Consider the following 14302-nt stretch of genomic DNA (forward strand, 5'->3'; position numbering starts at 1 on the left):
AGGCATTATTCCAACTGCAGTTGTGAATGCAACACAAATGGATCAAGCTTAGCCTCACGTGGCTGAGGGACCTCCTGACTGTCAGCCTGGTATTCGTTTCACAGGACCACTGCCTCTAGTGGGGTGAACTGCTGGCAAGTCTATTTTTATCTTCCCTTAAAACTTATCCATGGGGACCAATAACAGTCATATGAACATTAACCATACTTTACTGACTACAGTCCCCCTCAGATCTCAAGGTGGTTTCTCACATGTATTCCAGAACTATCTCCTGTGGCTCCCTTGCCAGTGTTCCCGAAGTCCCATCTTAAGGAAGTAACATCTGCTCCATGGTTGCAATGTTCCCAAAGCTGCCAAGCCTTAGGGTGTATCTTACACCCAATGGGGAGAGCGCTTCTCTTCCTGACCCAGGATCCAACCTCTTATCAGGCCCCAGGTAGTGCTGCTTGTACCTCCTCATGTCAGAGCCTTTGGTACAAACAACTTCCTCATGATTGGGCTTGGACAGCAGTCAGAGGGTGCTTAAGCAGACACTTCTGCTATGCTTTTCCTAGGGATAAATAATTTTTCTGAAGCAGAAAGTTTGGTGAAAATAATTTCCAAAGTATTTCATGTTTGATATTTAAGGGTCATTTTCACCCTCTAGATAATTGAGCAAGAGCACAAAAATAAAAACATTTTGTTTAAATTATTAAATAATGATTTTATGTGTCAGCTACGGTAAGATAGAGGTCGGATAAGCACAGTAGTTGTTAGAAATGTGGTTACTGAAGGAAATATGGGTGGGGGAAAGAAACATCCTTACTATTGTCAGAAATAAAGAGATAAATCAGGGGTAGAGGAAAGACGATGTTTGTATGAGAAGGAGAGAAAAACCGGCCCAGGGAAAGGTTTAACCGGCATGAGGTGTACACAAGAGAGATTCTGACTAAGACAGAAGCTTGTGGCCTTTACATGCCCCCAACATTCCAATATAATACGATACACTTATTTAGAAATGAGCAGTTGTGGAATTACAGATTAATCAGGGCCTATCTTTAATCTGATTTATTATAGCTTCTATAATTACAGCTTCTATTGCATAAAACTTTCTGCAGCTCTGTTCAAATGCCAAAGGACATTTCTTACTTTCAAAGAGAAAGGAAACTGGCTCTAAAGAAAACTTTACAGGTGAGTAGAACAGTGGGCTATTTCAACACAACAATAAATTAGAATTTGCTAACTTGTTGGAAACTGTTAGCAGGGAAAGCTTATTTTTGCAAACAAACAGCTGATCTTATTGACAGTGGTTACAAAGACAAAACAGCCCAATATTCAGCTCACTGCTGGATCAGAGCAGGCCAATACTTCTTTGGAGAGATCTGATTTTTGTAGTGTTTTAAACTTTACAGTTCCTTGATTTGTGATGTTAAAATTCATTATTTGGAAATTCATTATATGTAACAGCATAATGTGTTGTATAAAAACTATCATAAATTATATGCCATTTTCCGTCATAGACCCTGATAGTTTTATTTCCTTCTTTCCTTTTGTTTGCTTGCTCTGTTCCCCACACCCCCAACCCCGGGTTCAGGTGGCTGAGTCAAAACCCCTTGTTATTCAAGCAGATGTCATGCAGAGGGAGCTAGAGAGCTGCCTAAGGAGAGAGTACACTCCTGAAAATTTACCTTTGCTTCTGTTGCAGGTAAGAGTCATTTTGCAATTTGAAAAGTAGATCTGGAATTTGGTGGAAGTGTATGAACAAAGCTGGCTTTCTGGTATGTCCTCTGGCCAGGGTAGGATTTTCTCTATATGTGTGGTTTGCAGAACTTGGTTAATATAAATGCTCTTCTTTGTTAGAGACCCACGCCATTTAAGTTCAGCTTAGTTATAGTCACTAAACAATTGACTACGTTTCTACTAGTTACTCCCTGTGCTGGTATTATGAAACAGTACAACATTGACTAAGATAGTCGCAGACCTCAAAAACTGTTGGCTGACCTAGGGAAGATTCTGGAAATCTCTCTTAAGAAAATAACTCACAACCTGGGGGGAAAGATTTTCCATAAAGATTATTATTGCAGCATTATAATAAAAGTGAAAAAAGTTGGAATTGCCTAAAATTAATCCATTTACATTTAAGGTAGTTATCAGTATGTATGTTCCTATTACCATCTTCTTAATTGTTTGGGGTTTGTTATTGTTGGTCTTTTCCTTCTCTTATGTTTCCTGCCTAGAGAAGTTCCTTTAGCATTTGTTGTAAAGCTGGTTTGGTGGTGCTGAATTCTCTTAGCTTTTGCTTGTCTGTAAAGGTTTTAATTTCTCTGTCGGATCTGAATAGGACCGCGTCCAGTGGTGTGTTTTGGGTGTCTGTGAACTTATGATTTTTGGCAGCCTCTCTGCTAATGGGTGGGATTGTGTTCCTGTCTTGCTAGGTGTTTGGCATAGGGTATCCAGCACTGTAGCTTGCTGGTTGTTGAGTGGAGCTGGGTCTTAGCATTGAGATGGAGATCTCTGGGAGAGCTTTCGCCGATTGATATTACGTGGGGCTGGGAGGTCTCTGGTGGACCGATGTCCTGCATTCGACTCTCCCACTCAGAGGCTCAGGTCTGACACCCGGCCAGAGCACCAAGAACCTGTCAGCCACTTGGCTCAGAAGAAAAGGGAGAAAAAAAAAAAAAGACAGAAAGAAAAAAAATAAAGTTATTAAAAATTTAAAAATTATTAAAAATAAAATATAAAAAAGAAAGAAGAGAGCCACCAAACCAAAAATCAAATCCACCAATGATAACAAGCACTAAAAACTATACAAAAAAAAGAAAACAGACAGAACCCAAGGACAAATGGTGAAAGCAAAGCTATACAGACAAAATCACACAAAGAAGCGTACACATACACACTCACAAAAAGAGAAAAAGGAAAAAAATATATTTAAAAAAAAGACAGCAACCAAATCAATAAACAAATCTACCAGTGATAATAAACTCTAAATGCTAAACTAAAATAAACATAAAACCAGAAACGAATTAGATGCAGAAAGCAAACCCCAAGTCTAAAGTTGCTCCCAAGGTCCACTGCCTCAATTTTGGGTTGATTCGTTGTCTATTCAGGTATTCCACAGATGCAGCATACATCAAGTTGATTGTGGAGATTTAATCCGCTGCTCCTGAGGCTGCTGGGAGAGATTTCCCTTTCTCTTGTTTGTTCGCACAGCTCCTGGGGTTCAGCTTTGGATTGGCCCTGCCTGTGTACGTAGGTCACCTGAGGGCGTCTGTTCTTTGCTCAGACAGGATGGGGTTAAAGTAGCAGCTGATTAGGGAGCTCTGGCTCACTCAGGCCGAGGGGAGGGATGGGTACGGAATGCGGGGCGAGCCTGAGGCGGCAGAGGCCAGCGTCACGTTGCAACAGCCTGAGGCTCGCCATGTGTTCTCCCGGGGAAGTTGTCCCTGGATCACGGGACCCTGGCAGTGGTGGGATGCACAGGCTCCCAGGAGGGGAGGTGTGGATAGTGACCTGTGCTTGCACACAGGCTTCTTGGTGGCTGCAGCAGCAGCCTTAACGTTTTCATGCCCATCTCTGGTGTCTGCGCTGATAGACACAGCTCGCACCCGTCTCTGGAGCTCGTTTAGGCGGTGCTCTGATTTCCCTCTCCTTGTGCACCCCGAAACAATGGTCTCTTGCCTCTTAGGCAGGTCCAGACTTTTTCCCGGACTCCCTCCCAGCTAGCTGTGGCAGACTAGCCCCCTTCAGGCTGTGTTCACTCTGCCAACCCCAGTCCTCTCCCTGGGATCCGACCTCTGAAGCCCGAGCCTCAGCTCCCAGCCCCCGCCCGCCCTGGCGAGTGAGCAGACGAGCCTCTCGGGCTGGTGAGTGCTGGGCGGCACCGGTCCTCCTTGCAGGAATCTCTCTGCTTTGCCCTCTGCACCCCTGTTGCTGCGCTCTCCTCCAAGGCTCCGAAGCTTCCCCCACCTCCCACTCCCCATCTCCACCAGTGAAGGGGCTTCCTAGTGTGTGCAAACTTTTCCTCCTTCACAGCTCCCTCCCAGAGGTGCAGGTCCCTATTCTTTTGTCTCTGTCTTTTCTTTTTTCTTTTGCCCTACCCAGGTACGTGGGGTTTTTCTTGCCTTGTGGGAAGTCTGAGGTCTTCTGTGAGCATTCTGTAGGTGTTCTGTAGGAGTTGTTCCACATGTAGATGTATTTTTGATGTATTTGTGGGGAGGAAGGTGATCTGCACATCTTACTCCTCCGCCATCTTGAAGGTCCCTCCTCCAAATATATTTTCTATCTTTATCCCTCCTTCTGGGACTCCAGTGATATATATGTTAAATTACTTCATATTATTCCGTAAGTCATTGAGGCTCTGTTAAATCTTTTTCTGTCTTTTTTTCCCCCAGTGCTTCATTTTGTATAGTTTCTATTGCTATATCTTCAAGTTTACTAATCATTTCTTCTGCACTGTCTAATCTGCTGTTAATCACTTCCAATGAATTTTTTATTTCATATAGCTTTCATTTCTAGAAGTTCTATTTCATTATTTTTCTTATATAAATTTATTTATTTTATTTTTTTTGGCTACGTTGGGTCTTTGTTGCTGCACGCAGGCTTTCTCTAGTTGCAGTGAGCGGGGGCTACTCTTTGTTGCAGTGCATGGGCTTCTCACTGCAATGGCTTCTTTTGTTGTGGAGCACAGGCTCTAGGTGTGCAGGCTTCAGTAGTTGTGGCACTCAGGCTCAGTAGTTGTGGCTCACGGGCTCTAGAGCGCAGGCTCAGTAGTTGTGGCACACGGGCTCAGTTGCTCCGTGGCATGTGGGATCTTCCCAGTCCAGGGCTTGAACCCATGTCCCCTGCATTGGCAGGTGGATTCTTAACCACTGTGCTACCAGGGAAGTCCCTATTTCATTATTTTTAATAGTTTTCGTTTCTCTTCTTATGTTTACATTTTCCTTTCAATTCTTGAACATACTGAGCATATTAATAAAATCCCTTTTAAAGTCCTTGTTTGCTAATTTCCTCACTGGTGCCATTTCTGGGTCTGTTTCTCTTCATTAGTCTTTCTCCTGCTTGTGGGTCATATTTTCCTGCTTCTTTGCATGTCTAGTAATTTTTTTGGACACTGGGCATTGCAGTTTTACATTACTGAATGCTGATTTTTTTTTTTTTGTATTCCTTTAAAGATGTTTGTCTTCATTCTGGTGGGCAATTAAGTTTTAGATCAGCTTCACACTTACAAGGCTTGGTTTTTAAGCTTTGTTAGAGCAGGTTTAGAGTTACCTTTACTCTAGAGATAGTTTATTTTTCTTACTAAATTGTCACCTCTCTCATGTCTCTGCTGAATACCCCAGGTATTCAGTGAGGACTCTTCACCCTGTCTGATTGAAACGTGAACATCTCCTAGTCCTGTTTGAACTCTGAGAAATGTTCAGTTTACAGTTCCCTAGTTAGTTATTCTTTGCACAGCCTCATGGAGTTTTGCTCTCTGTATTCAGGGCTTAATAGTCAGCAAAAAACTCAAAGGGATCTCTATGCAGATTTCTGGAACCCTTTTTCTGCATAACTTTCTCCTCTCCAGTACTCTGCCCTGCAAACTCCAGCCGACTCAGCTTCCCAAACTTGATTTTGGAGAGACCATCGTGCTCTGCTTTCCTACTCTATGGTTCAAAAACTGCCTTCTTCAGGCAGAAAACCAGGACTCATTTCATTTTTTTCCTTTCTTTCAAGGACAAGAGTCCTGCATTGTCTGTTGTCTCATGTCAGAAAACAGTTGCCTTGTGTAATTTGTCCTATATTCTAGTTGTTTATGATGGAAGGATAAGTCTGGCCCTATTTATTCCATCATAGCCACTATTATTTTTATCAGAAATAAAATATTTTAAAAGAGTTGGCTTATCTGACTATCTTTAAGCATAAGTAAAATTCTTGGTCTAAGGTTAGAAGCTGTAATCTCACTTGTAATGTGCTTTGTATTTTAGAGTCATAAACTTCAGTTTAAAAGAAAACTTTTAAGCTTAGCTTTAGATAATTTTATAGGCTTTTATGTCACTGCTAAAATTGTTCACCAACTGATAAATGAAACTACAATCTGTTGAAATGGCAAAATGCCTACTTGCTTCATTTAAATTTGAATGGTGAACCAGGTTTGGTTTTTTTGGTTTTGTTTTGTTTTTATTGGTTCCCCCCTCCCTCCCCACCCTCTTTAATTGGAGAGCTTTTCTCTCCAAATCAATTTTGAGACAGGTTTCTCAATTTTATTATCTTCATGTAGAAAATACCTCTTTCCAAAACAATCAGACTTATTTTCCCATTATATGTGTTCTTAAGATTTAATCCAGTCTTCCTGTTATAATTGTATTCTAAGTGTTCATTTTTTCTTTCCACCTTTGGTAAGAATCTTAACCAAATAGACTTTTTTTTTAATTTTAAATAACAATATGTACTCCACCCACCTTGCAACATCGTTGAGTTATATATATTTATTTATAAAGTAATATGTTTTAAATAGTAAATGTATACATGTAATTAGTAAATGTATAAGAATATATATGTATATATAGATATGTAGAAAGTACTCTGTAAACCATGAAGCCCTATAAAAATTTGGGGTGCCATTATTTCCTCTTATTATGTATGCATTTGATTCACCTGTTTATGTATCTTACTATGCATCTATTCAGGGCAGAGTCTAGGTTGTAAATTGTTGAAGTACAAGATTCATGACTTTTGACAACCTGGGGGAGACTCCAGATAGTAAACTAAGCAAATGCTTAAAAAATGGCCTTTTGAGACTTCCAGTTCCACAAACATGAAGTAATCTCATTCCTCCAGGTTGTTCCTAAAAAATCCTGGACATAGCACAGAAAGCAAACGTAGGAATATTTTGAAAGGTAGAAAGAAGTTGGGCTGCTTTCCTAAGGGATCTTAGGACTTGAGAAATGACATGGTAGTTAAGTGTTAATTTTTCTTGTTGTTGTTAAAGTATTATACAGCGAGAATTACCCAGCTGGCCCAGAGTAAATATTTACACATGCTTAGGTGGAAGAGATTTTGCCATCACAGTAAGATCACGGAGCAACTTTATCCGTTTTATAAGGTAGGAGGCCCATGAACAGAACCTATGGGCTATTATTAAGTATAGTCATCATGTTTGTACATTATATCTCTAGACTTATTCATCCTACATAACTGTAAATTTGTACCCTTTGGCCAACATCTCCCCTTTTCCCCCAGACCCCCAGCTCCTGGCTACCACTGTTCTATTCTCTGCTTTTATGAGTTTGACATTTTTTTTTCAGCTTCCACATACAAAGGATACCATACAGTATTTGTCTTTTTCTCTGGCTTATTGCACTTAGCATAATGTCTTCCATATTTATTCATGTTGTTACAAATATTAGGATTCCTCTCTTCCTCATGGCTGAATAATACTCCATTATATGTGTATGTACCACATCTTCTTTATCCATTCATCCATCAACAGACTCTTAGGTTTTTATATTTTGGCTATTGTGAATAATGCTGCAATTGAACATGGGAATACAGATATCTCTTCAAGATACTGATTTTGTTTTCTTTGGATGTATACCCAGAAGTGGAATTTGCTGGATCATATGGTAGTTCTGTTTTTAATTTTTTGAGGAATTTCCATACTGTTTACATAATAGATGTACCAGTTTACATTCCCACAGTGTATCTTGTCAATTTCTTTTAAAGTGGTAGCTAAAGTTGGGAAGGGAACTAGTGGCTGCCTTTACTTGCCAGTTCTGCCTGTGGCAGAAGATTATGGTACCTATTTTTAAGAATGAGATTTGAAGGAAGCTTGTATTATAGAAAATGCATTTTTCTTCATAGGCTATAGGTAAAAATCTAAGAAGTCAACTCCAGTTACTAAATATCCTTGTGCACTGCCTCTTTGCTGGGTCACTCTCCTTCAGAGTCCTAAGAATGTGACTGATCACTGTCCTTGTCAGTCAAATTCAGAATATGGAAGAATGTTGATATTCCAAAAGCCTCTTATTTGGTTGCCAAACAGTATTACACTGTACTTGGAAGCAAATGACACAAGAAATAAGGCTTGTAAATAACCAAGTTCTGTCTTTGCATCTCTCTTAAACAGAAACAAGTTGCCTACATTATGCAGGAGTGCAATGTTGCCCTTCAGAGAGCTGATAGATTGTCTGTTGCAGGAGAAAACTTCCTTATGGGAAAAAACAATCCTCCTCACTTAGTGGCACAGGAAGACCTGACTGTTTACACAAATTAGTTCTTGTGTCACCTACCCTCACTCAAGACTATTCACCACTACCTGCAGGTACGTGAAACAGTTATATGATGATGTAGTGCCTTCCCAGGATGCGCAGCACATTGTTTTCTCACACCTCTCACTTAGTTTTTGATTGTCAGTTTCTGTGTTCCATCTGCCTTACAAATGACATGAAAATAATGGGTCACTAGCTTTTTTCTTTGAGACCTTTGAAACTTTTTTATTTTGGAACCTTGTTCTAATGAAATTACTCCATTTAGCTTTTTCAAAGATGTTTCTGTTAAACTATTTCATATTCACGCTATAAGTTCTTGTTTTCATCCTCTTGTTCTGGATTTATGCTGTCTAATGTAGATCCACTTTTTTATTCAGCAACATCTAGTGAGGGTCTAATTTATGCCAGGTACATATCCTGGGCCATGTAGGGAATATATAATCTTTGCTGAAAAGTAAGTGGGTCACAGGATGGTAGGAAAAAGGGCAAGTAAATAGTCAACTTAAATACAGTGTGGTAAGTATAATCACAGAGTAAAGAGAGTCACAGAGGAGAGGCCCTAACAAAAGATAGAGGCATCAGAAAGCAGTGACGTGATCACGTTTGTTTTAGAAAGATTACTGTTTTGCCACCTAATCTTTTCTTACTCCTCTATACCTCATCTCACTGATACAACCAACCACGAACCTGGCCATCATCCTGACATCATCCCTTCCCCAATCAGTCACTATGGGATCTACCTCTGAATCATCTCTCCCCTGTCACATGGTATAGTAATGATAGTAATGATCTGCTTATAAGTCCTGGGTCCCCCACTAAACTCTGAACTCTTTGAATTTGGTCCATATCTTATTTATCTTTGTATCTCTAGCACCTCACACAATGCCTTGTCCGTTATGGGTGGTTGATCAATGTAGACCTGCCTAGAGGTTAAGGCCACTTAGAGGTGGTGATATCACCAGGTCCCCCAGCTTCAGATTTACCTTTCATGATTGGGCAAGTTACTGAGGCCCACCTCCACCTCCTTCCTCCTCTGAAAAGTCAAGGGCTGCTCCTGAAACAAAGTCTGGAAGCTTCTGTGAGAACTGAGTTGATGTGTGATCTCTTGGTTGTCCCCTTCTGTAGGCCCTCCAGTATTTGCCCATCTCCAAAGTGCTGAGTGTAGCTGTTGATGAAGTCCCCAAGGTTGGTCAGGAAAATGAAAAGGTCCCTGTCAATGACATTGACCCTAACATCCAGGGTTCTGTATCTCCAGGCTCTATGAATACCAGCATTTCAGGTAAGAAGTCTTCTTTCCCCTTGGGAAATGTGGAAAAAAGAAGATTGTGATTTTGCACATGTGCTGTCTTGTCACCTGATCTTGCTTGAAATTTCTCTATATACCAAAAAGTTATATCTTTTTTTTTTTTAATTTGGCCATACCACTCAGCCTGTGGGATCTTAGTTCCCCAACCATGGATGGAACCTGGGCCTCAGCAGTGAAAGCACTGAGTCCTAACCAGTGGACCACCAGGGAATTCCCCAAAATTGTATCTTATTAATTAACAAGTGTTAATTTAATATTTTCTGATGGAAGAAAATAACAAACACTTCCCTTAGAAATTATCATCTCCATCCTGGGGACTTCTGGCAGTCCAGTGGCTAAGACTCCACATTTCCAATGCAGGGGGTGCGTGTTCGATCCCTGGTCAAGGAATTAAGATCCCATATACCATGTGGGGCTGCCAAAAAAAAAGAAAAGAAATTATTATCTCCATCTTTATAACTAGACAATTAAAATAGAGGAGAAAAGCAATGAACTTGAAGTTGGGAGTACTGAGCTCTAGGCCTATTCTGTTGTGGCCTCACTGTGAGCCTACATGTTTAAGTCATTTCATCTCCTTGGGCCTCAATTTACTCATCTCCATAATAAACCTTTCAGATGAAGTGATCTCTAAGGTTCTTTTCATTTTTAATTTTACATGATTTTTAAAGACTTTGCTTATCTGAATCAATTTAATAGTCTTCTTGCCCTTACCTTGTATTACAGATGACTTAGAAACCTGATCAGGTTTTCACTCTGCGTGATGAATTTACCAGGTGCACCTGGAGAGGCAGCCAACCCAGCTGTGGGGAATCAGAGAAAGCATCTCCAGGGGGAAGTCCAACCTGGGTGCTTAGAGATGAGTAGGAGTGAGCCAGGCGAAAGGAGGTGAAGGTTCTCAGCTTCTCCTAATTTGTTTGTTAACTTATAAATCATATTCTTTGTTTACCCCAAAGGACTATAGGTAGTTCTGTTCCCACTAAGTCATTCCCCAAAAGATATGTTGGGTTTCTCCTGCAGACTGTGAGAAGGGAGGGTCCTGGCTACCTCCCCCAGAAAGCCAGCACCAAGAATTTGTCAGATAGGCCTGGCTGAGTGTGGGACAGTCTACAGATTGTGGAAGAGAAGGTTGGGCATGGAGCAGAATGGTCTTCCCCATCAGCAGAAGAAGCCCTGACTCCAGTTATCTCAAAGGACTCTCCTTTTTCTCTCCCTGACTGGTGTTCATTGGTGTTAATGCTCTTGATTTTGGATTTTTTTTCAGGGCCAACAAGAACAGAAGCTGCTTTCTTTCTGCCCCAACACACAACAGAAACAGAAGAACTGAAACCCCAGCTGAGGCTCCTGCTCTCCCATTTCAGTATCCCATATGACATGGAAGAGCTAAGGGATGCTTCTAAGGAGATAGAACTTTTTTCCTTGGTACTTTATGGATTCTTTCTTAATACAAATATAGGTGTTCATAAAAGAAAATACTAGTATTTGCCACAAAGTTGAATATTCATACTGCCACAGTTGTTTCTAGAGTGATAAAATGTAATAAGTGAAATTTAGACTAGCAGTTGAACTTTCTGTCTGTAAGAGTTATGAGCCCCTTGAATATCCAGCCCAGAGGGATTGTAGGATTATTTTTCAGTGGAATTTAAAGAAAATGGTAGGTTATAATCCATAGTGGATAATGTAAACATAGCCAAGACTTGGCAGTTTTATATTGTGGAGTTGTTTAGTGTCTAAAGCCCTTTGATTATCAGAAAGTGTTCCAATAGCTCTCCTATTGGCAAAATGCTTTATATTCAGTAGAGTGTGTATTGTGTAGTGATTTTTAAAGTCACGTAGTCTAGTCTGCTATCACATGGCGTTGCACCTCCTTGAAAAAAAATCATCCTATCAGAAGCCATGTTAAAACTTGTTTCAAAGGGAAAAATAGGATTGTATGTAGAGAACCTCGAATTTACAATAATAAAGTTTTCAGCCAGAGTTTCAACATAAAGATATTTTTCTAGCTCTGGGTGTATAATATTTGTAAATATATATATTTGTTAGGTAAAAATAGTAAGTTGATTAATCCAAAAAGGCAAAGATCAAATCTGTATGTTTTTGAACACTCTTCTGTGGCTGCTTTCCACTATAACTGCAGAGTTGAGTAGTTGCGACAGAGACCATGTGGTCTGCAAAGTCTAAAATATTTACTATCCAGCCCTTTAGGAAAAAGTTTGCCACCCTAGCCTTAGACTAGCACTATCTCATCGAACTTCCTGCACTGAGGGGTATGATCTGTGTCTGTCTGATGTGTTAACACTAATCACATGTGGCCTTTGAGCACTTGAGATGTGGGTAGAGTAAATGAACTAAATTTTAAATTTTATTTAATTTTAATAAATTTGCATTTAAATGTTAAATAGCCACATGTGGCTGGGGCAACAGTATTGGACAGCACAGCCTGGGAGGTACCAGCATTAACTGGAAGAATCTTTAGCTCTGTGACTCACTGAACTTACTTATTCCAGAAACCTTTGTTGAGGTCCTACTGTGTGCCAGCACTGTGGTAGGTTCTTTCTCTCTCTCTATCTCTCTGTCTTTTTCTCTGCCTGTCTTTCTGTCTGTCTCTGTGTGTGTGTAATAAAATATACATAAGATTTACTATTTTAACTATTTCTAGGCCCAGTGGCAGTAAGAGCATCCACATTATTTTACAGCCATCACCATGTGGTAGATTCTAGAGATCCCTCAAAAAGCTCACCTTGTACTGAGGAAGTCGTGACGCCCTGTGGCTAGTACACTGATGAAGGTGCTCGCATGGCTCGGTAGGCCTGGGTCTGCCCTGGAGAAGGGAGGAAGCAGTATCTACATCTTGGCAGTAGGAAGTTATATCATAGAATGCACTGGTAGCCTCAGTCTGGAACTGAGATGTGAGGGGTTTGACTGAGGTACCTTAAAGATTTTTAACAGGCCCCAGCATCTGGACCCTTCTCTCTAGCAATATCCTGGTCAGGCTTCTGGGAGCAGGATTTATCTAACCCTTAGATTTTCTCATTTACCAGGTGGCCAGGAAAAGGGAATGTGTTTCCAAAGATGGACAGTTTACTTCCCATTTATGGTCCAACTCAAAATACATATAAATAAATATATTACATTATTTCTAATCTTTGGAGCAGATATTCAGAACAAGTAACACGACACACAGTTATGGTAATGGGCTGACTGAATACATGTGCCCCTTAGATATATACCTTTAAGGTCCTGTTACTGTCATAGAATCATGTTTTATGAATTAGTTTGACTCCAGGACTGTTTCAGAGGCAATCAGTACCTGTTTCTGAAATTGCCTACAACCTGAGTCGTTTTTTTCTGGGCTCCGCTTCTCTTTTCTCAATCCTATTTAGGTTTCCCCAGAATTTCAAAGCATCTTCATGGAGCAACAGAGAATGCGAACATTTCCAGATTATGACGCCGAGATAGCTAAAGTGGAGAATTTGGGTTTGGTAGGACCTGGTATGGCCTTGAAAAAGAGAGCCAACTGGATTTCCTTTATAAAGGTAAGGAGACCTGTGGTGACAGTCACCTGTGAATGATGTAAGCAGTGTCATAAAGTGTCCTCCAGGGAGGCCAGGCAACCTGGCAGCATCAGGTCTGTCAGATCCCTATTATCCCCTCTCCTCAATGCCCTCAGCAAACTGTCCCCTAGGAGCAAGGGTAGGTGCCTACCTGACTCAGGAGAGGCAGCTCAGAGAACCTGGCCTTGCGTACCAGCATCTCCCAGCTCCTTCCTGCCTCGGGTCTATGTTGAAGTTAACCAGGCTGATCTGCCGTCTCTGGAAGTTCCCACGTACTCCTGTGCCCCTCTCCTTTGTGTCAGAACTCCTTTCTTGTTGTTAGTGACCTTGGCTACTTGTCAAGAACAAAGAATAACACTCAAAGTTATAATTGAGCTGTGTAAATCCAGTTTTTTAGTCAAAAACTATTTATTGACTACATATTGTGTGTCAGGCATGGCCCTTGGTGCTGGAGATACACAATTCACAATAATACGAAAGTGAGCATATTAAATGAGATGATTTGAGGTAGTGGTAAATACAGTCAATTCTCATTATTTGGGGTGGTTATGTTCTATAAAGTTGCCACGAACACTGAATTAAATCCTGAACCACAGCTCATAGGGGAAATATGGGGTTAGGTTCATCATACATAATCAATACATAGCTACTTACTGTGTGTTTCTGTTTAAAGACACTTTATTTTATATATGTTGTTGATTCATTAACATCGAACTCATGGCCTATAACTCATGCCTGAATGAAGCTTTTTGAACACATTTCCTTCTGTAAGACACATCACAGCCTTCCTATACTTAGGAACACGAGGGAGCTCTTCAGCTCTATGCTTGGGGGCCATTTTAAACAGTGAAATAGCTAACGAAAAGCACAAAAAATATTAAAATGTGGCACTAACTAGACAGTAAAAAGGACATTTGTTTACAGTATAAGCTGAAACAACAAGGTGGAATGTCAACTTGTTTGACCTCAGCTGGAAATACAGAGTTGGGTGACTCAAGCTTTTCACTATTCTGTGCATGTCCATGATTGTCCAGGAAAGCTCTGAATAGATTTTGAGATTACAAATAAGTTCTAGTGAGTAGGCAAATCCACAAATACGAAACCCATGAATAATGAGGATCAACTGTATCATGAAGGAAAGAAAAGTCTTATGTGATAAAGATGGATGGAAGGAAAGCAGAGAAACCACAGATTATTCCTAAATCTGGGGCTTG

At 40.5% G+C, this 14302-nt stretch overlaps 1 protein-coding gene across 1 annotated transcript; it reads left to right on the top strand.

Annotated features, from left to right (window-relative positions):
• The first annotated feature begins 338 nt into the window (after positions 1–338).
• Positions 339–8236, top strand: LOC112406563 (putative uncharacterized protein C6orf183). Its single transcript, XM_024755434.1, has 5 exons — positions 339–436; positions 1098–1170; positions 1574–1684; positions 6953–7066; positions 8090–8236. Exons 1-5 carry the CDS (start codon positions 339–341, stop codon positions 8234–8236), a joined length of 543 nt encoding a protein of 180 aa, XP_024611202.1.
• The last annotated feature ends 6066 nt before the right edge of the window (positions 8237–14302 follow it).

Source organism: Neophocaena asiaeorientalis, unplaced genomic scaffold, assembly GCF_003031525.2.
Source record: "Neophocaena asiaeorientalis asiaeorientalis breed wild unplaced genomic scaffold, Neophocaena_asiaeorientalis_V1.1 scaffold105, whole genome shotgun sequence".
Lineage (NCBI taxonomy): Eukaryota > Metazoa > Chordata > Mammalia > Artiodactyla > Phocoenidae > Neophocaena > Neophocaena asiaeorientalis.